Source organism: Nyctereutes procyonoides, unplaced genomic scaffold (assembly GCF_905146905.1).
Source record: "Nyctereutes procyonoides isolate TBG_1078 unplaced genomic scaffold, NYPRO_anot_genome, whole genome shotgun sequence".
NCBI classification, from domain to species: domain Eukaryota; kingdom Metazoa; phylum Chordata; class Mammalia; order Carnivora; family Canidae; genus Nyctereutes; species Nyctereutes procyonoides.
Window position 1 is genome coordinate 13,558,193 of NW_026575037.1, and position 26,240 is coordinate 13,584,432.

The 26,240-nt window shown below is 34.7% G+C and overlaps 1 protein-coding gene across 3 annotated transcripts in view; it reads right to left on the minus strand.

Annotated features, from left to right (window-relative positions):
• The window catches only part of CEP350 (centrosomal protein 350), a 151,001-nt gene that overhangs the window by 21,213 nt on the left and 103,548 nt on the right, over positions 1-26,240 (minus strand). For all 3 annotated transcript variants that reach the window (XM_055319114.1, XM_055319115.1, XM_055319113.1), the window contains exons 28-34: positions 22,542-22,741; positions 17,901-18,112; positions 14,892-15,036; positions 9,696-9,856; positions 7,092-7,228; positions 4,465-4,547; positions 662-2,655 (exon numbers count right to left, since the gene is read on the minus strand). In XM_055319114.1, the coding sequence (XP_055175089.1) occupies positions 662-2,655; positions 4,465-4,547; positions 7,092-7,228; positions 9,696-9,856; positions 14,892-15,036; positions 17,901-18,112; positions 22,542-22,741 (2,932 nt within the window). The remainder of the gene's footprint in view (positions 1-661; positions 2,656-4,464; positions 4,548-7,091; positions 7,229-9,695; positions 9,857-14,891; positions 15,037-17,900; positions 18,113-22,541; positions 22,742-26,240) is intronic.

The following is a 26,240-nucleotide window of genomic DNA, read 5'->3' on the forward strand; positions in this document are numbered from 1 at the left end:
AAAACTACCTGGTTTCCCATAACTGTGCTTACATAAGCCTTATACTTGAATTTTTATACAATGTTTATTGATTAGTTGTTTTTTTCTTTTTGATTTATCATTGTTTTCTGAGGGACTTTCTTATCTTTGGGGTATGTTAATGGTATACAAAATTTCTCACCTTCGGTGATTATCTGTTATCTCAAGTTACTCAAAATCATTACTTTTGTTCAAATGTCCATGGGCACCTAAGTAAGCTGATGGTCTGAGTATATGTCATAGTGGATATATTTCAGTTTTATCAGAATCAACATCACAACTGCTAATATCTGCAGGGTAACTATGACTGAGTAGCTAGGTGGACAAATTATTTCATAGGCAAAATGAACTGGATTGAGAACCACTGGAAAGCTCCAGGAAATAAATCTGTTCAGTGAATCCTGGAAGGGACTCTAACCTGTGGACAGCAAACAAGGGTCATCAATCCAGCATAAAGCTGCTAGTGTCTGTGACAACCCTATAGTGACCACTCATGACATAACAGAGGACAATTATACTTCAGACAGGAAAACAGCGATGAGGCCTTTAAAAACTAGTACTAGTGATTTTTATCAAATAACACGTCACAAAAAAAACTCTCAAGAGCTGTTAAATTGACATTCTGTCTAGATAAAATACTTACAGGTCTGGGGCATATATCTGGTGAAGAAATCTCTTCTTTTTCATCTTCCAATTCAGACCTTAAGAAGCAACCTGGAACAGTTGATGACTGTTCCTCAAGATCTGGGGATAGGGCTTGGGATAGAACTTTCTTTTGATCATCATCAAGAAGCTCTTGATTGCTAAGCTGGATTTTTTCATTCCTAGATTTTTTGATTTCTTGTAGTTGATTGACTGTGTCCTTCACAAAGACTGTTAGTAAACTGTCTGTCAGTAAAGAGACTCTTTCTAGCTGTTGCTCTGACTTTTTTTCCTCACTTTGAGTTGACCTCAGTTGGGCTTCCAATTGGTTCTTTTCTCTCGTTAAAAGATCCAGAAGTGGAGTAGAAAGCTTCTCTGACACCTCGGGATATAGGTTCTCTTCCCTTTCTGTAAACTGTTGTTGCTTCTTTAATTCTTCAGAAAAGGTATTATCTAAAGTATCGTCTTCTACAGCAATGGAGATCTTTTCTGTGGCACTAGAAACAAGGTTTTTGTTTTCCTGTGAACAGATCAGTGAATCCACTGAAGACTGCTGGTGAACATGGGCTTCAAGTACCCCGGAGATGTCCTGAATGTTGTCTGTTTCTATTTTAAGGCTTCTACCAAGTGAGGCTTCTATATTGTGCATACTAGATGGAGAATTCTCATAAAAATAATCAACTGCATCCTTTTCTTTATCAAACTTGGAATCCACTGTATCTTTTTGTTCTTGATTATAGTATTGATACTGTCCATCTGAGTAAGACTCTTCATCTTCATTTATGTCTACATAGTCATCAAAGTTTTCTGGAATGTGAGATATTTTTTGAGGAGGAGCAAAAATACCATGTTTCTCTTTGCACACAAAGTATACAATGCCATCATATGTTCCATTGTTATTTCCTTCAGCTTTATCCAACTCTACTCCAGCCCAAAATCCTTTTGCAAAACTAGTCACACCTTTGAATCGAAGAGTTCCTGGCTGAACATTGCCAATCAACACCCTATCACCAATGTGGAAATCATGTAACTCATCTGCCACAGAAACTGAAACCAAGGAAGGGGTTTCTGTAACTCTCTGTTCATGCTCTACATCACTGCGCTCCTTACTTTTCATAAGTTCAGTAGGGGACTTGAGTTCTAACAGCCTCTCAGAGTGGACACTGCTCTGAACAGAAAGGCTTTTCTCACTGAGGCACTCACTGATTTCATCATCACTGCCAAAGCTAATGGCTCTACTCGTAGAGTTCCTGGTTGGCTGTGATTTGTCTCTGCAGGACTGAGGTTCTTTCCTGAGTGACAACAAAGATGACACCTCAAAGTCATCTTTGTACAATTCAGCTGAAATGTCTTTCTTGAAGGAAGACATTTCGAAATCTTCAGAGTATGGAATCTCTTTAGGAGCAAAAAGATGTTCTAACAAAGACAAGTCCCTTTCCTTTATGTTCTTTTGTTCCTGAATGTCTCTTTCTGATTGGATGTTTGGACTATGATCCATATCTTGATCTGACTCTTTCAACTCCTTTCTATGAAGATTTTCAATGGCTAATCTAACTAAGTCTTTCTGAACATTTATAGAATCTAAAGAAAGATCTTTCCTTGAAAGAATTTCAGATGAGTCTCCCTGTTCTAGGTCTAGTTTCAGTAAGACATCAGACTTCCTAGATTGTTTCGAATAGGCCTCTTCAATCACACTTTCTTCCAATTTTGTATAGTCTACTTCTTGTATTTCTGATTTTTGACTAGAGTCTTCCTCAACCTTGGCATCTGACACATCCAGAATTCTATTAGAGACATTCAATTCTTTGAGAAGAGGTAAGGAAGGTACATTTTCCAGAGAATCTCCAGATTCTGCTCTAGTTCTTGATGATCTAAGAATTGGAGACGAAGTCTGGAAATGTTCTTCTGTTTGTCTATCCAATTCAATCACTCTCTTTGCATATGCAGACAGTGACCTTTCTGGTACTGATCTCTCAGAACCTGCCAATGCAGCATCTTAAAGGAAAAGAAAAAAAATCATATCAAAATTATTTAACCACAATCTTTTAACTTCAGGAATGAAAGGTTAAATAAAAGCTAAATTTTCATTAGGAAAAACTCTGGTCAATAAATATAATCTGTTTTGGTTACTGTATAAGGTAAGTTTTTCCTTTAAAAGAATATATTAAACCAACAATATCCAGAACAGTAGAATGACTGAAAATTTAAAGTTTGAAATAATTTCATAAGTGTTGTCTTAACTTATGAAGTGTAGAAAAATGTCTCTCAGTTTATGGAGACATTGATTTGCATGATCATCCTCAACCATGCAAAATCAGAACTGTACGATGGATATCATATACGTATTTCATATAGAAAAACAATGAAGGAAGGAAGGGAAGTATTCTATATGTACTTCAAAAAGAATGAATTTTCCTGAGGAATTCAATTAAGCTCTCAAATGTAAAAAAACACAAGAAAAAAGATAATTATTTCTGCAAATATAGCATTTTTTAAAAAAAGATTTGAGAGAGAAAGAGCTCGAGTCTAGGGGGAGGGGCAGAGAGAGAGAGACAATCTTCAAGAAGACTCCCCACTGAGCGCAGAGCTTGATGTGGGGCTCCACTCCAGGACCCTAACCTGAGCTGAAATCAAGAGTTGGCTGTTTAACCAACTGAACCACCCAGGTACCTCAAATAAAGCACCTTAAGAGTTAAAATGAAGGAAAAAAAAGATTTGATGAGCTAACAAATCAAGAATTAAAAGTTTTGAATTCAAATCTGTTTTGTCATTGCTTTTATGTCTCAGCTTTATTTCCTCATTGAATTATACTTTATTTTCAATAATTCTTATATTTCTTTGGATTAAATTGAAAAAATATATATGACCACTTAATTCTGAACAACAGTATAGGCTAAAAAATATATAATCAGTTATAAAATCTGATTAATGAAACCAATGATACATTCAGCCATTTTAGAGTAATGCCTTTATGCTTCAGTTTTTATCATGAATTTGAGACAACAAAGACTTATTAACAAAATTTATATATAACCAAATCACTTTAAAATATCAAAGTAACTTAAAATCCCAATAATTACTATCTTTAAGAAATTCATTTTTTTTTAAAGATTTTATTTATTTATTCATGAGAGACACAGAGAGACAGAGAGAGGCAGAAAAATAGGCAGAGGGAGAAGCAGGCTCCATGCAGGGAACCCGATGTGGGACTCGATCCCGGGTCTCCAGGATCACGCCCTGGGCCAAAAGCAGAGCTAAACCACTGGGCCACCGGGGCTGCCCTGTAGAGAATTTTTTTTAAATATTTTATTTATTTATTCATGAGAGAGAAAGAGAGAGGCAGAGACACAGGCAGAGGAAGAAGCAGGCTCCATGCAGGGAGCCCGACGTGGGACTCGATCCCAGGACCCCAGGATCACGCCCCAGGCCAAAGGCAGGCGCTAAACTGCTGAGCCACCCAGGGATCCCCAAGAAATTCATTTTTTTTTTTTGAACAAGCTTGTTTTTTTTTTTTTTTTTTTAATTTTTATTTACTTAGGATAGTCACAGAGAGAGAGAGAGAGAGGCAGAGACACAGGCAGAGGGAGAAGCAGGCTCCATGCACCGGGAGCCTGATGTGGGATTCGATCCCGGGTCTCCAGGATCGCGCCCTGGGCCAAAGGCAGGCGCCAAACCGCTGCGCCACCCAGGGATCCCCAGAAATTCATTTTTTAATAAAAAAAACTACAGAGGTAGAATTGTGTAGGCATTTGCATAAATCCATAGTCTTTGTAGATACAGAATTATTTTTTTCTAGTTACATACCAACGTGTTCAGCAATGGACTCCAACGATCCTCTGGAGCGTTCTGATTCTGTTAGTGATTTCCAGTTCTTTGCTGTTTCAGATCTGAAACAGAAAAATTAATGAGCAGAAACAAATGTATTGCTGACATTACACTAACTAGTAACAAAAAGCCGTCAAGTCTTAGACAACTACTTCTGCTTCACGGGAGGTGTCCCATCCTGTCACTTTCATCAAGCCTATTTCTGGCCCTCATCATTCTCAGTAGATGATCTTGCTTCTTTAGTGACAAAAACAGAGTCCACCAGCATGAACTTTCTTACTGTCAAATTTTCCATCTACAAATATATCTATATTCATAGCTATCCCAATTGCCTTTCCTTGTCTGCAGGAAGAAGAAAAAAGGGGGTCCTTCACCCTTATTCAAAGTTGACTGTTTGAACCTCTTTCTGCCTAAAATCTCACACAGTTCCACCGATCATTAATGGTACTCTTCAATTATATGTATATTCTCTTTCCTATCATCTTTAGTCCTTCAACTAATTTTTTCCTCTTAGCTTGTAATTATGCCATAAGCCTCAAAATTTTGCCCCTTTCTTATTCTTTAACAGGAAAAATTACATTCTTCATTTTCTTGCCTTCTCTTTATTTGTGAAGTTATAGTATTTGTCTTCTACTCTCTTTATAATGCCTTTAAATGCTATTTTATCCTATTTAGTACTTGGCTCCCTTTTATTCTCTCTGAATGTGTATCTTCTTTGGGTGATATTGTTATACGTATGGTTTCAACCACCATCTTTATGCTGATCATCCCCATATATCTCACCCTGACCTCTTTCCTGTATAATTCCCCTTAAGTGAACTATGGGCACAATTAGTCTAAAATGAAAATTATACACTTCCCACAAAAGAATATCTCTGGTTTTCCATTTAGGTTAATGGAACTTTGACTCAAGCAACTACCTAAGACAAATCTGTAAGTCATTCTAGATTTCTCCTGCTTCACTATCTAGAACTTTAATTAGTCAAGTCTACTTAAATATTTTTTAAGTGTTTTTAAGGATAAATTCTTTTTGTTTAAAAATAAACTCTACTCCCAACATGGGGCTCAAACTTATGACCTTAAGATCAAGAGTTGCATGCTTCACTGAGCTAGCTAGATGCCCCTATTTCTTAAATATTTCTAAATTTATCTCCTCTGTTCTTATTATCACTGATTATTTGAGGTCTGGTTTAGACTCCTATTCTCCCTGCTTCCAAGCTTACTCTTTTCTATCTTTCCTTCATAGAATAGTCAGAAAAATCTCTCTGAACACAAATGTGATTGTATCATTCCCTGGTTAAAATCCTCCAATAGCCTAGAAAATAAAACTATAAAACCATTCAATAGTATATTATGTAGAAATCTAAAAACAAAATGTACAGTTTATAACAATGAAAAAATACACATAAAAATCTAAGCATAAGAAGTCCTAAAAGGAAATACTGTTGACATTTGCAATTTTGAGGTAGTCGGGTATATAATTTAAGCCTTTCTTCTTTTTACTGCTTCCTTCAGTATTCTAATAAAAATAATAATAGTAATTAATACGTAGTGCTAACTGTATGCTAAGATCTGTTCTAAGTTGTCTTTTAACCCTCATAACAAGTTAATTAGCCAGGTGTTATTATAGGGATATAAATCCCTACTAAAAAAAAAAAAAAACAAAGCATAGAGGGATTAAATAACTTTCCTGACAAAGTTAAATAGCTAAGTGGTATTGAAGTCAGGATTCAAACTCAGGTAATGTGAAATTAATTATAATGAGTATACATTACTTTTGTAACAGACAAAAAAATTCCTAAATATTTTCTTTAAAAACCTTCAAAGGCTTCACCTCTTCTGAAAAGTAAAGTGGATACTACTAAGAATGACTGAGTTCAAGGTTTTCACAATTTAGTTTTTATTTTTCCAGTCTATTCTAACTTTAGCAACATCCTATTATGCTTGGTTTCAATGATATAGCAAGCTCCAATGTGTTATATTGATAAAGGATGTTAGATAACACAGATTTTTGGTAGCCCATATTTTCTCAAGGTAGGTTTCCAGAAGTGGAATTACTGAGTCAAAAGTCACAGATTGTCTTTTACTTTTGAAACACTGACAAACTGGGATCCCTGGGTGGCGCAGTGGTTTAGCGCCTGCCTTTGGCCCAGGGCGTGATCCTGGAGACCCAGGATCGAATCCCACGTCGGGCTCCCGGTGCATGGAGCCAGCTTCTCCCTCTGCCTATGTCTCTGCCTCTCTCCCTCTCTCTCTCTGTGACTATCATAAATAAATAAAAATTAAAAAAAAAATTAAAAAAAAAAAAGAAACACTGACAAACTGCTTTTCAAAAGGTCTATAACAACTTAAAATGCTACTATTTTCATTGCAACCACCAGATTTCAGAATTCAAAATATATTTTTAAATCTGTACCTTATATCATTTGATCTGATTATATCATACATAACAATTTTACTTTAGTGAAAATAAAAATATTAACCATTATTTTTATTTCTACAATTTCACAGTTACTTAAAAGATAGCTCTACTAAAAAAGTCTTATGCTTTTCACAAACTTTTCTCAAAGAAGGCAGAATATAGATAAGTTATCACAAATTTCTACCTGTGTAATGGGAGGGGCTTGATCTTGGGTTTTTCAGAAGCTGAGGAGAGTGTTTTAATCTGAGGCTTGGCTGTTGGTGATGTTTCCAAATCTCGGCTAAGTTCTGCTTCAGTTTTCTTAATGAATTCATCATATGACTAAGTTTAGAAAAATCAGAGGAGTCACTATACAGAATTTTAAAAAACTATTTTAAATTAGAAAATAGTATATTTTATGATAAAATATTCAAATAGTGAAGAAGATATAATGTAAAAAATCTTTCTCCCAATATCATATCATTCCCTAGAGTGTTATCAATAGTTACTCATAGATCCTTCTTAAAATAGTCTATGTATAATAAGCAAAATGTGTGACTATAATCCTAAATCAATTAGGAAATGACAAAGTCTCCACTCTACAGACATTTAATACCTATGAAGCAATAATTCATCTACTATATTTCTTAGTTTTCTGGGTTAAAATTCCTACTTTTACATCACTATTTGAGACTACATCTGTTCTGTTCAATGCTGTATGTTCAATACCTACTCAGTGTCTGGTCCCAAACCGGCTATCACTAAATATTAAGAATGAATGAATGAATATACACATGCTACTCAATTGCTATAGATCCCTAAAACTTGGGCTAAAATCCCTATTTTTATAACTTTCACTATCCATATTATCTTCCTCTGAATTCTGATCTAAGAGCTATACTTACATGAATGTAGTTGATTCATTATGTTTGTGATTATATAAAATCCAAATGATTTTGTATATGAAATGCTATATATTATGTATTTCTCCAACATATTCTGTAATTCTAAAACCTAAATACAGAACTTTCTCTTGTCTGTAAACCACTTAATAAAATGCTGAATGACATGGATTCTATGGCACTTTTCTAGAGATCTTTCTGGTTGGCATATCCATTAATGAACATTTTTGTGCAAGGCTTTTCAATCTAAGCATTTCATTTAATTTTCAATGGCACCTCATTACCTACACTAGTGCTTTTAAATCCTAGGCCCCATCCTAGACTAATCAATACTTCTGGGAGTGAGCCTGGATATTCATATTTTTCAAAAAGCTCCTCAGTTAATTCTAATGTGTGGTCAGGTTGAAGACTGCTGACCTGAAGTCCAAACTCATTTGATTCTAAAGTCCTGAACATGATCTTTATTTTTAAATTGTGTTTCCCACTACTTTCCAACATGATCTTGCTGGTATGGCCATTCTACCTTAGTCACTTTTCTTACTTCTAAACATCTGTGCAAGTTACAGTCCCTGTTCCCTTCTCTGTATCGTGTACCTGTGTAAATGTCTATTTTCTCCACAACTGTTAACAGCCTTATTTTCCATGTGGAAGATAGTGTAGCATAATGGTAAGGGTACAAAATTCAGAATTAGAGATATATTAAAATCCTAGCTTTACCACTTAAGAGCTGTGTTCCTGAATACCACTAATCTCCTTGAAACTCAGTTTCCTCATCTGTAAGAAGGGATAGTAAAGCCATACCTTGTTGCTTGAGGATAAATGAAGAATATGTGTGACGTTATTAGCTAAGTTCCTGGTATACAAATAGGCACTTAAATATCTGATGATTAAACTAATATAGGTAAGAGGAACACATATTTGGTGTGACCACAACAAGGACCATTACAGGGACAGAAATACTGGCTAAACATAACAAAAGCTTTCTAACATTTGGAGAACCTAAAGTCCAACAATGATATCAATTGCCTTCAAAATTTGAAATTTCTGATTACTGAAAGTGTTCATATAGAAGCTGAATGGTTTTCCCTGGTAACGCCATGAGAAGGAAACCTTGTGAGGAGCAGGAAGTTTAAATTGATTCTATGATGAATGTGGCATTTAAGGAACACTAGGCTGGCAGAAGGTATACAAGCAACAGGGAAGCAACCAGAGACAAGGACATTCAAGAGGCTATACAGAGAGGTCATGAGGCTCCAAATAGTGTAATGGCAGTTGGAGTGGAAAATGACAAGCAAGAAGATTTATAAAGAAAAGAATTAATGGGACCCAGTGATCAAATGGATAGGAGAAAATAGAATAAGGAACTTATCAAAACCAGGTTTCCAGCCTGGGATAGAATCAGGAAAGGCTGCTAAAACTTGGGAGAAGAGTCAAGTTTATAATCATCATTTTGGAGCCATTTAAGTAGTACAGAATCACTTTAATAAAGTGCTAAAAAAACACTCTGCTTAAAAAACAAATTGTTTTTAAAAAGGCAGTAATAATTTCAATAGCTAGAATTATTAATCTTTTTTTAAAATAAAATTATTTATCTAATGATTCTTTGCTTTAGAGGGCATGGATATAAATCTTTCATAGGCCTAATAACCTTTCTTATTCAGGAAAAAAATCTTTAATACTTGATTTTAATATTTACTTACTACTTCATAAGATTTATTATTTTAATGTTTAATATTTTAAGCAAGAGTTTAGATAGCCAGCCTCAGATTTTTTAAAAAGAGGTTAAAATATGTACCAAACTAATACTGAAAACTTCTAATCCATTACTTTATTAACAATATTAAAAACATTTAGACTTTACATATACATTAGCCTTGATATTAAACCCTCTTCCTACTGTGTCTAACCTCTAATTGCTTGATCAGACTGGCTTCTTGGGCTTTCAATCTTTCCTTCTGCCGTTTTCTCTGTTCCTTCTTCAGCTGGTCCACAACTGATTTCCTTTTCCGCAACTCATCCTTTAGGGCTCTGATTCTACCTTCAATGTCACTTTGGTCAGATGTTGTTTCTGAAAGAGATACAGAATCTTTTATTTAGCTTTAACTCAGAATAGTTTTTTTTTTTAAGATTTTATTTATTTATTCATGAGAGACACACAGAGAGAGAGAGGCAGAGACACAGGCAGAGGGAGAAGCAGGCTCCATGCAGGGAGCCCGACGTGGGACTCGATCCCGGGTCTCCAGGATCATGCCCTGGGCCAAAGGCAGGCGCCAAACCGCTGAGCCACCAAGGGATCCCTAACTCAGAATAGTTTATTTGGGGTACCTGGGTGGCTTAGTTGGTTAAGTGACTGACTCTTCATTTCGGACCATGTCATGAACTTGTGATCCTGGGACTGAGCTCTAATTCAGGCTCCCAGATCAGCAGGAAGTCTGCTTGAGATTCTCTCTCTCTCTCGCCCCCCCCTTCTGCCCCTAGTCCCCCTCACTCCCTCTCTCTCTCAAGTGAGTAAATAAATCTTTTTAAAAATAGTTAATTCAATAACTATTAATGAAAAGCAGCAGTGCAAATAATACACTTAAATAAAGTCAATCTATCATTTAAAATTAAAGAATTTGAGCTTTTGAAAAAAATTTATTAGTGATTTGCATCCCCCCACTTTTCCCTTAAATCTCTGTTGGGTGAGGAGGGGAGTCTCCTCCTATTTATCTTCACTTTCTATTTTTTTTAAATTTTTTTTAATTTTTATTTATTTATGATAGTCACAGAGAGATAGAGAGAGGCAGAGACACAGGCAGAGGGAGAAGCAGGCTCCATGCACTGGGAGCCCGACGTGGGATTTGATCCCGGGTCTCCAGGATCGCGCCCTGGGCCAAAGGCAAGCGCCAAACCACTGCGCCACCCAGGGATCCCTATCTTCACTTTCTAATTGTACTATTTGAAATTGCAAATAAATCTCTCAAGGTATCCTGTCTTGGTGAGACAAGCAACTGGAAGTTGAAAAACTTTTAGGTTAGAGAAATTTGGAAATTGTAAGGAATTATTCCCTAATGATAAGATAATTAATATTTACCTGTCCCTCCCCTTAGTTGTTTTTAAGTCATATTAAAATCAAATTGAAATTCTTTTTTTTTTTTTAAAGTAGGCTCTATGCCCAGCATGAAGCCCAACACTGGGCCTGAACTCACAACCCTAATATTAAGACCTGAGCTTAGATCAGGAGTTGGATACTTAACTGAGCCACCCAGACACCCTGAGATTTTGTAATTTTATTTTTATTGTTTTTTTAAAGATTTATTTATCTGAAAGAAAGAGAGAGGGAGTGTGCAAGCAGAGTGAGGGGGAAAGGGAGAGAGAATCCTAAGCAGACTTTCCACTGAGTGTGGAGCCCAACTTCAGGACTCGATCTCACAACCCTGAAATCATGACCTGAGTCAAAACCAAGAATCAGACTCTCAACCAACAGAGCCACCCTGGCGCCCTGAAATTCTGTCATTTTAAACTGATTGTGAATCATCAGATGATGTCTTAATACCACATAAAAGGAAAGAGAGAAATTACAAAGAAATATACTCTGCTGTAACCTTTCTTTAGAAGCTCTTAAAATATTTAAAATAACTGAAATGAAGCTAGTTAAATCTTATTTTCTTCCCAATAGTTCCCTACACACACACATACACAAAGTAGATGTCCAGTCATAACAAAATCATGAAAAAGACATTTCATTATAATAAGTGCCACTTGATATGAAAATAGTATTATTTAAAGATGCTGCTTATTTCATTTCACCTGGAAATTACATAGAATAAAAATGACTATTCCTCACACCTTTTCCTAAAATCACACAATGGTGTTATTTCCAGACACTAATGTTGAGTGAGACATTTAACAGCAATAGAAGTACTATTAAAATAGAAATACTATGTATACATATCTGAAGACTCAGATGTATACTACAACATTATGCTGTAAATAACCAGGTGTTTATCAGGTACTTCAGATTAAATTGCACAAGAACTAGTTATGGAATTTATTTAAGTGCAAAAGGAGGATAGTCTTTTTTGATAATGTGATCCCAGTATCTGGATTAGAAATAATGAAATCCAAGTTCCTGTCACTTCTATGTTGCGGACCTAAGGTATCTCAAGAAAGTTATACCCATCTTATACCATGGTGGCATCATACCAAGCCCTTCATATGGGCAAAGCTCACTATTTACTGATCAACACTCACAAAATAATGTAGTAGTAAAAGCCATTTTCAATTCTAGATCTACTACTGGTAGTCCATAAGGTGGTTTGACCCCTACCAATTTCTAGAATTGATATGAAGATTAAGTAAGGTGGATAAAGTATACAGCACAGCACCACGACTACCATAAAAGCTCAATAAACGGTGGTAGGGTTCATTCTCACTTAAGACAAACATTTTATGTAGCTACACTTTAGGTAATATACTTTTTGGTCTAAAACTAAAAATGGTGGTGGGTGGGAAAGAGCAACTATGTCCCTTGTTTTTTTTTTGTTTTTTTTTTTTTTTGTTTTTTGTTTTAATTTCTGAAAAAAAAATTAATCAATTGGTTTCAGGGTTAAAAGACCCTGAATCCTTAGTGACAGGCTTTGTAGAGATTCAATTGATGATTCTAGTATAATGATTAGGAACAGGACTGCAGGCTGACTTAAAAATTAAAACCTTTCTAAAATGAAGTATAAACCCATACCTTTGCATCTTTTAAAACTGTGTTCCTTTTAGCTTGATAAACTTTTATGTGCTTCCAAAACTTGAGACATTACTTTGATAAAATTGTAAACAGGACCACTATACTCCCACAGATTTAGTTTCAACTTTGTCCCCCTTCCAAAATGATTATTTTAAATATATTTTTAAAATTGCATATACCAGCAGCGATTTTAAGTTTTATTTATTTGACAGAGAGCACAAGCAGGGAAAGGGGCAGGCAGAGGGACAGGGAGAAGCATGGCAGGGAGCACGATGCAGGGCTCAATTCCAGGACCTTGAGATCATGACCCAACCCAAAGGCAGACAGACACTTAACCAACTGAGCCACCCAAGCGCCCCCCAGCAGTGATTTTTCTAATAAAAATATTTATCATCTATGGTTGTGAAGATTTAACAGTGGTTGATGAAAAACTTGGAGCTTTTAGATGAAAGACCTTGGAGAATGTTTCTACTTTTAAGTACTAAAGAAACCAAAAGTATACAAATGAAAGGTAGAAATTAAAGTCTATGAGAGCGAATGGGAATATATTATATATCTGCCTTAATATAGTATTACTGCATAGTACATCATTAGTAGCGTCTAAAAGAATCTTTAGAAATTTTTTTTTTTTACCCAAGCAACTCTAATTTATTGCCTTTATGGAATTCTCTCCCACAGGGTTTTTTTTTGGGTAGTGGGGGAGAGAGGAGGAGACAAGTAAATGCTGTTTTGATTTGTTTAAACATGTCAAGACAGAATAACTTGATGGACAGAATACTCTAATTGAAAAAATTAAGTTCCTGATTATTTGACACACGCAGCCAATAGGTACTTGGCTAGTAACAAACTCTCCATCACTCAGTGAGAAAAGCATTATATAATTCCAATACACTAAAACTGACCACAAACACTGCCTATAATATCATCATTAATAGGTAGATGGGATCTATAGTTTAGAAATCTCAGAGCTATTTCTCTAAAACCATTCTTACTTCAATTACATTTTACCAATAAAATAGTATCTTATTAACATGAGCATTAATTGTTGGTCCATAACTCATGCAAGGATGGTTATGATGCTTAATATGGAAAAGAAACTTGGAAAAAGTCACCAGTGAGTAATAAAGCCAAGAAAAGAATCCATGTTTCCAAGTATCAAGTTTATGTCTACTGACATGTTATTCCACTGGCACTAACGCTTCACCAGAGCACATGAAAACAAATATATAAAATAATAATAATAATAATTTTCAACAGATAAATATGGTAGACAACATTCTTCAACTGGTTTGACTTAAGTAATTCCATTTCTAAGAATGTATTCTTACTGAAATATTCAACAATATACAGAAGATGTTCATTACAGCATTATTGGCAATTTTGAGAAAATCTAAATGATCACTAGGGAAACGGTTAACTAAGTTGCAAAATATCTATTATTTGAAATACTATGCAGTTATTCAAAGAAAAAGAGTAGTTTATAATTACGAATGTGAGAATATCCCATGATTTACTATCATTTGAAACACTGAAAACAGGGGGCACAGAATAGAATCAGAGACCAAAACAAGAATAGTATTTTCATTTTTTTTTATTAAATGTCTACTCTCAAATGCAAACTAAAAATGAGCTCAAAAGGCATACACTCAGTACAGTATTAATCTTCCAAGGAAGATTGGGATATAAACTATATAAACTGAACACTGCCTATATAGATATGCTTCCCAAGATTAAGTCTTATAGATAGAGGTTGTTCATTCTTCCAAATCTAACACCATAGAGATTATAGAATAGAGGTTACAGGAAAATAGACAATGTTCCCCACTGCCCTTTGCAATCTATTCTCTACCTTTTCTCCTTTAAAACTTAAACTATCCTGCACTACCTCCTGCTACCTCTCCTCATGGTCATCATTAATTCATTAAAAAAACATTTAATAAATACCTGGCATGTGCAATGTAAAGTATCTGCTAGGTCTGGTGCCACACCTGTTAACAAGATATGGACTCTCCTTTCCAGGAGTTTCTATGCTAGTTAGGAAGACCCACTGGGTAAAGTCTGATTACAGTAATATGCTGTCTGGTTTCACAGGTTATGCACAGAGCAGTAGGGAACACTTAAGCAGTATCTGGCACATTGAAAAAAAAAATCCAACAATGTCTGATGAATAAATGACTGCCTATTAACAACCCAAGAATATAACAGTGTGTCGTATTTTATGTAGTTAGGGAAATGATTATCAATGAAAAGCCATGAAATTATGTGACTTAATCTTGGCAAGCAAAAAGCCTTTACAAATGCAATGAGGGATAACATGATACTAACATATGGATAAACAAAACGTATTATACAAAGAACACTAACTCCTTGTTATCAGTCTTACCTGACTGTGTCATAGACAGTGACTCATCTGACCAACTGTAACAGTGTTGCTGGGACTTGACAGGTAGACGATACTGTCCTCCAGTCCTATGACTTCCTTTGCTAGACTCTTGCTTTGACACAGATGTGCAGCTCTTAGGAGGTGACTGTTCAAACAGAAAACCAAGTGGGAACTGTTTTGTGATATATTTGTAAAATCTATTTAATATTCAAGATACCAAACAGTTGAAGATAATATTTACCAAGAGTTTTAATTTTAAATAACTCTATGGTATAAAAAGTCTACAAATTACACAAAGGATAAAACCTCAATTCTTTTAAAATTACAGAAAAAAGTTATAAAGAAGCACACTTTTTAAAAAAGTTTGTAATAATGTAGGAGTGGTTACTGTTTAAGTGATATTTACCATCTTAATTTTTAATTAAAAGAATTCTAAACATGGTGCAGGTATCTTTTTGACATAGTAATTTCTTTCAGATATATACCCAGAAGTGGAGTTGCTTGATCATATGGTAGTTCTCCACTGATAGATAAATGGATAAAGAAAATGCGGTGCATTTATGTGCACTTGCACACACACACACGTGCACGTGCATGCGTGTACACACACACACACACACACACACACACACACACACAGGCATACTCTTCAGCCATAAAGAAAGAAGGAAATCCTGCCATTTGCAAGATGGATAGACCTGGAGGGCACTGTGCTAAGAGAAATAAGTCAGAGAAAGACAAATACTGTATGATCTCACTTATATGTAGAATCTAAAAAAACTCAAACTCACAGAAGAGATCAGGTTTGTGGTTATCTGAGGTGGGGGGAATTGGGTGAAGGTAGGCAAAGATACAAACTTCCAGTCATTAAGATACACAAGTCCTAGGGATATAATATACAATGTGATGACTATACTTAATATTGTTGCATGGTATTATGTGGAAGTTGCTAAGAGAAGAACATAAATGTTCTCATTATAACGAAAAAGACATTATTTTGTTACTATATGAGGTGACGGATATTAACTAAACTTAATGTAATAATCATTTCACAATATATGTACGTCGAGCCATTATGTTGTACACAAAACTTATACAGTGATGTGTCTCAATTTTATCTCAATAAAACTGAAAAATAAATCTTAAAAACACTAAATATGTACTGGTTTTTTGGAAAGAAGGGAAAAAGAGAAGAAAGGAGGAATGAAAGAAAAGAGGACATAAGAAGATTGTCCACAAGATTATTATGTCCATAGATTATTATGAAGGACATAATTTCTACCCTGAGAACACCTACTTTGATTCCTAGCTATCATCACTTCCTGCATCTGTGAATTTGGGAAAGCTTCCTAGCCTGCTGAGCTTCAGAAAGGGGCTTAAAACAGTATTTACAGAATTGTTGTAAAGATAATCCACATAAGACATTTAGCATATTAGCTGGCATTTGGTAATAAGCAATCAATAAATATTGGTTTTTATTTTAAAAATCACTCTAAGGCACACTAGTTTTATTTGACTTTTTTTGTGAGGAAAAAAAGCTAATTTTTAGTGTTTGATCAGGTGGTGGCTATTTTGAATCTCAATAACAATGCTAGGTAGGATCTAATCAATTCACAGGAAATACGATTGGGGCAAAAAACGTAGTTTGCTTTGTAAATTCCACATACAATTATATACAAGCCTATTTTCACATAATAACTAAGAATTTGCTAACATGATAACTTAAATAGAAGCCTTTTATAATCTAAAACCTCTGTTTTCAGGTTTGTGCCCAAGGCACGGGAGTCTTTTCCAACATAGCGCGGAACAGGTTTTTTATTGGATTACTGGATAAAAAATGTTTTTTTCCCCAAATCTTTTAGGTGTCATAATACACACGAATCTGATTTTTCAACAGGGGAAATGCAATTCATTCTTTAAACCCACAATAAAATGAAGACTCTACCAAAGAATATTCCCTTCTGAATTTAAGTGTATTTTTTAGACAAAGAAAGACTTTAACAAAGTTTGTATTCACTTCATATTTAATATTATGCTAATTCCTTTATATACCTTATAAAATCAAATTTAAAAAAATTAAGCTTCTAGCTTAAGCTTTTATCAGGTTTTTTTTAATGAAGTATAGAATTAAAGAAATATGGAAAACCTTATTCTAACAGTGACCATTACTCTAATTTAGAGTCAATAACCATTTCAGACCTGTTTTAAAGAGACGAAACCACTACTTTTATTCTGATTTATAAGGGAAGTTATTAGCTAAATTATAGAAAAGGCACATTGCTGTTTAAGATCTCTTTGTTTCTATTATATAATAGAATACAGATTTTTTTTTTAAATTTTTATTTATTTATGATAGTCACAGAGAGAGAAAGAGAGAGAGGCAGAGACATAGGCAGAGGGAGAAGCAGGCTCCATGCACCGGGAGCCCGACGTGGGATTCGATCCCGGGTCTCCAGGATCGCGCCCTGGGCCAAAGGCAGGCGCCAAACCGCTGCGCCACCCAGGGATCCCTAGAATACAGATTTTAATAAGAACTTGTATTGTTCCTATACATTATCTTTAAATTTAAATTAAACTTAAATTATCTTTTTTAAAAAGTTTTATTTATTTAAGTAATTTCCACATACACGTGGGGCTCGAACTCATGACCGTGGGATCAAGACTCATGTGCTCTACTGGGTGAGCCAGCCAGGTGCCCCAATCTTAAATTATCTTTTAAAGATTTTAGAAGTTTCTAGCCTTTCAACATTAATAGACCTAATAATATAAAATTTAAAACTGCCACTAAAGCTAAAATTCATATATTTATAAATCTTTACAAGTCAATAAAAAGCTTTACTCCTGTTCAAATATCACATACTGCATGTTGCAGGTATGGGTGATAGTCAACACTGTCATGAATTGCAAGAATATAACTGTTAAGAAAAAAGAAAACAACTGTTAATAATATACCTTTTAGACAGGCTTTTGTCTAAAGAAGTTTTGAGGAATAAACATATATTAACTTACATGTTTACTAGGAGAGGTAGAAGATTCCAGTTCTTGTGAAAAAACCATTTCTTCAGTAAGTACACTATGATCTGGACTCCCTGGCTGCTCCTGAACTACAGACTCAGACTGTATATATCCAACAGCAGGGCTGCCCAATTCTTCTGGAACAGAGCTTTCACTGTGTAGGTGAGAGTAGGAAGGTACTGGAGATTCTGCTTCACTTGCTATTTCTAGAGAGAGTAAAAACAAGAAAAAGCCCACCATCTGGGTCAAAAGAAATGTTTAACTGTTACGATTTACATTTGTTTTTATATAATTTCACTTGTTGCATTTAGATACAATTTTGAATCTCATGACTTAGTGAATCACATTACTATAAAGTCTGTTAGTTTAAGTAAGAATTTTGGCTGATGCAAACAGAGAAGGGCTTAGTGGAAAGGAGAGCAATTGTTTTACATTTTTAAAAATATCTTTAATGACTTAACAGAAGACGGTTGGATTCTCATATCTCCTTCTGTCTGCAATATGTGGCTGTATGTTGTTTTGGTGGAAGCATATGCAGAAAATCTGGCCTCACAAAGAATATATGTAATTAGAAAGGGAAGGGTATTCTAATAGTCTCTATGGATAATTGTGGATATTCTTTTTTGATGTCACACCAAAACTTGACAATTGGTAGTTTCTCCCATGTTAGCTGTCACGTGGAATCTGAAATCATATCAATAAACTTTCTGTGATCTGTTACATCCTTCGGTCATCTTTGTACTTTCAATGGATATTTTTACTCATGAATGATTTTCTAAATCATCACGGGTCACTTGGAAAGCATTGGTTCACCGAGTTATGAAGATCTTCCCAGTGTTGACGTATTTCATCATACAATATGAAAAGATGGCTGATTAATATCATCACCCATTATAACAGGAAAGTCTTTTAAGTACTGGAAAGTGGTCCAGCTCACAATAGGGAAAAGAGCATTTCTAAAATTCCAAACTTTCACTTGAAAGCTTGTATTTTATCACTGGCAGTAAAAACTCACTTGTTTTCCTTGAAGTGTCAGAGGTGCTTTATCTATTTCTGAGAAACTGTTTGCCAAATACCCAAGTATAAATAACCATGGTTTTTAACCATTTAAGTGAACATGGTACTCCATGGAAAAGAAAGGCTTCAGCTTGCAATTCAAATCATTGCATTAAGCACTTCTCTTTAAGACCATCATCTTTTGGCACATGCAAATGCTATACGCATTTCCTATTTTGTCACACAAATATTAAAAATATATGTACTCAGGGGCACTTGGATGGCTCAGTCAGTTAAGCGTCTGCCTTCAGCTCAGGTCCTGATCCCAGGGTCCTGGGATAGAGCCCTGCATTGGGGTACCCGCTTAGCAGGGGAGTCAGCTTCTTCCTCTCCTTCCCCCAGCTCATGCTCTCTCTGTGCTCACTGGCTCTCAAATAAATAAATAAAATCTTAAAAAAAAAAAAAAAGGTACTCAAAGGTTGAAACTCAACAAAATTAGTATTTGCAAATGCTTATTTAAGAACATTTTAATATAAAACTGGCATGCTATCATTAGTGCAAAGTGGTGAAGAATACAATGACTACTAACAATTTGGTGCCACTCTGCCTTGATTCATGCTAAGGCATCAGCAAATTTACCCACCATTGTATTTGCTACATCAGTATAATGTCAACACAGTGAAAAAGGCAAACAACATATTAGGATTATAAAAATAATTTTAACCTCCCAGGCCCTCTGAAAGGATCTCAGAGATTCCCTCAGAGTTTCATGGGCCATACTTTAAGAACCACTGCTCTAGGATTCATACCTGGGAATGGAACAACTGAATTGTAGGATATGTGTAGCTCACTTTTACTCTTTTATCAATTGTTTTTATGTTTATTTATTTATTTGAAAGCAAGCATGTGCACAAGAGGCAGGAGGGGCAGAGAGAGAATCTTAAGCAGGCTACACAGCCAGTCGAGCCCGACGAAGGGCTTGATCTCATGGCCCTAAGATCATGCATGACCTGAACCATAATCAATAGTCGGAGTCCCAAATGACTGTGCATCTAAGTGCCCCTTGATTATTTTTAATGCCTCTTTTTTTCAACCTATTTTTCAAAATAGGTTTAATAATACCAGTAGAGCAGTTCCTTGTTCTACCTAAACACCAACAGGTTTAATGGGTATTTGAACAGGTTGAATAATGGCCCTCAAAAAGATATGTCTATGTCTTAACCCCCAGAACCTATGAATGTAATCTTATTTCAAAAAAAGGTCCTTGTAGATGTAATTAAGGTTCTCATGATGAGTTGGCTCAGTTGGTTTGGTGACCAACTCTTGATTTCAGCTTAGGTCATGATCTCAGGATTATGGGACTGAGCCCCACATTGGGCTCTGTGCTTACCTCAGAGTCTGAGTGGATTCTCCCTCTGCCCCTGCCCCTGCTCACAACCCTGTGTGTTCTCTCTCACTCCGAAAAAAGTAAGTAAAATCTTTTTAAAACAATGGAGGTATCTCATGATGAGATCATCCTGGATTATGTGGGTAGGCCCTAAATCCACTGATAAGTTCTCTTAATTGACAAGGGAGGAACAGACAGACATGGAGGAGAGACAATGTGAGACTGCAGTTATCCAGACACAAGGAATGCCTACAGCACAGCCACCACAAGCTCAAAGAAGGAAGGAAAGATTGTTCTCTGGAATCTTCAGAGGAAGCACAGTGCTACCAACACCTTGCTTTTGTACTTCTGGCCTCCAGAAGGGAGAGAACAAAACATTTTTTTAAGCTACCAAATTTGTGATAATTTGTTATAGCAGCCCTAGGAAATGAATACAGGTATGAAATAGTATTTCTTTATGGTTTTAATATCCTAATTACTAATAAAGTTGAACATCTTTTCAGATGTTTACTGATGATTTGGAATTCTTCATTTATGAATTGCCTGCTCTTTTGCCCATTTTTTAAAAATGTGTTTGTCATTTTATTTTTGATTCACAGGAGTTTCTTGCATATTCTCATACTATTCCTTTGCCAGTTATATGTGTTATGAATACTCTTGTTGCCTTTTTGATGGTGTATTAATGAACAGAAATTCTTAATTTATTAAAGTCAAATTTACTGATCTTTCCCTTCATGGTTTTGCTTTGTATTACCACGTTAAAGAAATCTTCCCATTCCTTGATGTCAGATATTCTCTTATATGTCCTCTAAAAGTTCTATATTTCTAATTTTTACCCCCACCCCCGCTTTTTAACCCTTCAGCTGGATCTTTCTAGATTGTCAATGTAGGGATCTGATTTCGTATTTTCCTGTGCCCAAAATTTCTTGGGAGAGTCTCTCCTTTCTTCACTGCTCTGCAAAGTTACCTATGTCAGAAGTCAATTTGTCATATACATGGGTATTTTCCCTGGCTGTTTCATAGTCTATTTGTCTATCTCTGTACAAATAATCCTGTTTTAATTACTATACTTTTATAAATTTTGATATCTAGTAAAGTAAGTTCTCCGTTTTGTGGTTCTTCTTTAGCAGTGTCTTGGTTTTCTGGTCCTTTGTTGTTTCATACAAGTTTTAAAATAAGCTTGTCAAATCCTACAAAGAAATCTTGCTGGGTTTCTTTCTTTTTATTTTTATTATTATTTTTCTTTACATTCTTTTAATTCAAATTCAATTTGCCAACATATAGTATAATACCCAGTGTCTTGCTGGGTTTCTGATTTAAATTGTCTTGAATCTATAAATAAGTTCAGGCAGAATGAACATCTTCATGACACTGAATCTGTGAATATGGAAAAGCTTTCTGTATGTTTTGATCTTTTCTAATGTCTCCTAATAAAATTCTAAAGTTTTTGCCAGAAAGATCTTGGTTATTTTTAAATTTATTCCTAGTACTTCATATTTTTTTCTATAAGTGGTATCTCTTTTAAAAATTAGATTTTCTAACCAATTTCTGCTGCTCTATAGACATGTAATTGAATTTTGTTTATAAATTTTATATCTAGCAACCATGCTAAACTCACTTGTTAATTCTAAGAACTGACCTGTAAATGCTGGATTTTCCATGTGCACAACTTTATCATCTCTAATAATGAGTTTTGCTTCTTTTTACTCCTTACATGAAAATCTTTGTCTTATTTCCAAATTCAAAAGGAAAGTTTTTTTTTTTTTATCATTAAGTATGGTACTTTGTTGTATGTTTGCTTTTTCATTTTTGTTAGCATATCTTAGATAAAGAAAGCTCCCTTCTATTGCTACTTTATCTGAAATTCGTTTTATCACAAATCCTCTTAGGATTTTATCCAGTACCTTTTCTAAACCCATGAAGATGTCATATAATTTTTCTCCTTTAATCTGTTTAAGTAATTTGCCACATTACTGGTATTTTTGAATGTGTTAAACCCTACTTGGTCATGGAAAAACCCATTTCCATTTCATAGAATTTACCCCTTTCTTCTAAGTTTTCAAGTATACTAGCATAAAGATTATTCACAATATTCTCATATTTCCAATATTTGTGGCACTTGCAATTTACTAGAGTAAAATAAATTCTGCCTTCTTCACACTTAATCATTCACCTTTTTAAAAATAATGAAGTAAACCTTCCAGTTATGTTAGGCTTTGGTTTGTAGTCTGAACAGGGGTAGTATTTATTACCTTTCTGTTCTGTTCTTTGGTCCTCAAGTTCTTTCTTAGGAGTTTTAGGTTTTATTAATTCTTTGTCCCAAGCAGCCAAAGCTTGTTTTTCCATTTGACGGATTTCTGCTTCCTCTGCATCCAAACGTCGCTTCCACTCTAGCAGCTCCTCTGCATGTTGTCGTCGTTGCATTAGTTTTTGCTCTCGCTTTGTCAGAAACCTATGATCACACCATGAAGAACAGTCAGAATGAATCTATAGGCAGAAATTACTCAGGGCTCTACCATTCATTGCCTTATCAACAAGCTGTGTAAAAACATGACATTCCTACTACTTCTTTGAAAAACTTTGAAATAACAGAAGCTGTGATGAGTCAACTCATTCAGAAAATGAAAATTTATGTTTTACTTGTAATCGTTTGTAAAGATTAGCAAAGAAAAAACAGTGGCAAATTCAGAAAAGAAAATCTTTAGAATATCTGGACAATGATGACTGATTAATACTTACATATTCACTTCTCATAGGTGATTCTTTTTCATAACAGAAGATACAAGAAATTTATTCTGAAGGTTCAGACCAGAAAACACACAAACCCAAACCCAAAACAATAACGACCAAAACAACAACAAAAACAAAGTTCAAAGTCCCAAACCAGCAAGCAAACATAAAAACATATCCATGTCCCTTTTTGACTTTTACTTTCAAATTCAGTCTGGTTTTATTTCAGGTATCACTATACCACTTTTTGGTTCCCATTGCCTAAGAGACACAAGAGGTGCCTAGAGGTGGTAATTATGGAGAGAAAACTGAGTACCACAGTCAGATGCCTTTTGCATATAAACATGACTATTTACTTATGGAAATGAATGCACCAAATGCCTCAAATTTCTCAATTTAACCCAATCTCTGAAATTAAATAGCCCAATGTATCTTAGCTCCGAAGGGTTAAGAGAAATTACAGCTTTAGGAAAAGTTATCTGAGTAGTTAAAAAGTTACTATTAAGTTCTCCTTATATGTAGATGCCAAAGTTAAGTAAAGGGTGGGCTGCTCATTTATTGATGTTAGATCTGTATTGGTAACTAATCAACAAAAATGCATTCACACATTCAACAAACACTTAATAAAAAACACAAAAACTGTCATTCCACTTTGTGAACAATCAGCATATCAAATTAATGTGGAAACAAAAAGGTACAATCTATGGGACATTTGACAAGAAGCCTCCAGGCTGTTAAAAAAAAAAAAAAAGAAAGAAAGAAAGAAAAAGCAAACCAAACAAAAAGAACAGAGCATGCTCTATCAAAGAGTGCACTGAAAAAGGTGCAAAGTTACCTGACCAACTGGTTGTAGATATACAGCTGGAATTTGGGATGAAGGTTGGGAAAACAGACACTGAGAGAGGCCCAGTGGTGAGACGTAAAGACAGAGAAGAAGTAGTGAACAGGAGAGCAGTGTCTACAAAATAAGGAGGAAGATTTTAAAACCAAGAGATCAAGAGGCAGAAAGAATGAGAAAGGGAAAGCAAAAGAGCTGAGTGGAGAACTTTTAATATGCTTCCTGAATAACATTAAAAGCTACTCACTTAAAGCAAGCGTTATACTCTGTGTGACATATAAAACATGTACTATTATAGATCTTACCAATGATTTCTGAATAAACATGTCTTTTTCCTCAGATGTTGCTTAATCTTCATCTATAGTTTCAGGTAAACTTATTTGTTTGTAAGTAAAGTTATGAGAACTACAGTATGGAGCTAAATAAGTTTTCCCATAAGAACAACAATTATGGCTGTGAACCTAGGACATTAGCAATTCTACATACATATATAATCCTGAGCAAATGATTTTTCTATCTGCATCTTGTTATCTATTTTAAGCTTGAAATTAAATAAAAAGCACTGTGTTTGCCTTACTTACCCATAAGGCAATGTTAACATTGTGATCTGGTTTGAAAATAATAATTTAGAAAACAAATTTAGAGTAAAAATACCTTGTTCACCTCTACACAACATAAAATTTACTGCTCATAGGACCTACTGGAGGTATTTTGCTTTATATTTAACAAAGGCCCACTTTAACAAGACTGAAATACAATATCTATTCTATAAAATATTATAATTTATAATTAAGAATAAACTAAGCTAGTTGCAATAAATACTCCTGGTTAAAAAAAATCATACTATGGATAGCTCATTCATAAGCTTAAAAATAAGAAAATTTTCATATGTTAAAGTTATAAAAGTAGGAAATTCTTTTTTATATAGTAAATAGATAATTTTTTATTTAAATATAAATATTTTTATATTTAAGAGTATAAGTCAGTCTAGTAATAGTTTGAAAGGTTATTTCTCTTTGACAGAGCATGCTCCTGTTCACATGCACACCAACAATCATCTTTAGAGCAAGGCAACATTTTTTGCCTTGGAAGGGCAAGGAATAATAGTATGTCACAGAGAAGTGAGAAAATCTAGGTATAAATCCAGCTATTCACTTGGATTTTAAAAAGTATGTACAATCTTGCCTATACATGTATTTTCAGATACACAAACTTTCAATGTCTGTTTCCCCACAACTTAATATTTCACCTCCCCTTCATTTACTTATATGCACACATACATACATATACATTCATATCTGGATTGCCTTGATTTTCTGCACTGAAGTTCAAGGGAAAACAATTTTGCCAAATTTTAGTAAGACACTGCAATCTTCCTTGCCATTCTTTATGAATGTATAATAAACTTATTTTGATGCTAATTATCAAAATAGTACGCAAAAACAAATGTACTTGACAAAAGGTCCTAAAAATCTATTCATAATATTCAAATATCACCCACCCTCTTAAGCATATAACTGCTAAATGCATGCATGACCTAGTACAAAAAGTAAATATTGGAACATATAAAATAAACTGTAAAAAAATTACAATTTAAATTTGTCCAGTTTGATATACAGAATAATAATTTTCTCTACTAGAACAAGTACTGACCATTTATTTTTCATTTATAAGGATTAAGCATATTCAAAAGTCATAGGTTAGAAATGAACAACAAAAGATACAGCTAACAGAAAAAGGAAAGAAAAGTTTATTAGTGTGAGAAAAGTTTAACTTAAAAGTTAAAACTTCTTCCCAGAAATATATGCTCCTTATTTATATATAATCTAGAAACAGTGTCCTTTAAAAGCTAAGCCAAATAAAGTTGAAATTAAAGAAGTAGTACTTCACTTTAGAGTTAATAATCCTTCAAGATGCTGCACAAATAAGAAGTAAAATTTGTGAATTATAGAGACGAATGCCTACTAACAGAAAGTGCCTACCAACATGCTTTATGGTTGGTATCAAGACATCCTCCAGCAAGGCTTCTAAGGGGAACAGAACACTGGACTGAGTAGGATGAAACATAAAATAGATCTAATCTGGTAAAAAAATCATTGTGTTCTTATATAATGTTTTATCTTAAGAAATTCATGGGTAGTTAGTTCCTTTTAAAATTTATTTATGATAGAGAGACAGAGACAGAGAGAGAGCAGAGGGAGGAGGACAAGAAAACTTCATGCTGAGCACAGAGCCCGACACAGGGCTCGATTTCATCACCCTGAGATCATGACCTGAACCAAAACCAAGAGTCAGATGCTTAACTGACTGAGCCACCCCAGGCACCCCTAAGTCCCTTTTAAAGTCACACTTCATACTGTAAACTTGAACTGTGCAGCTATTC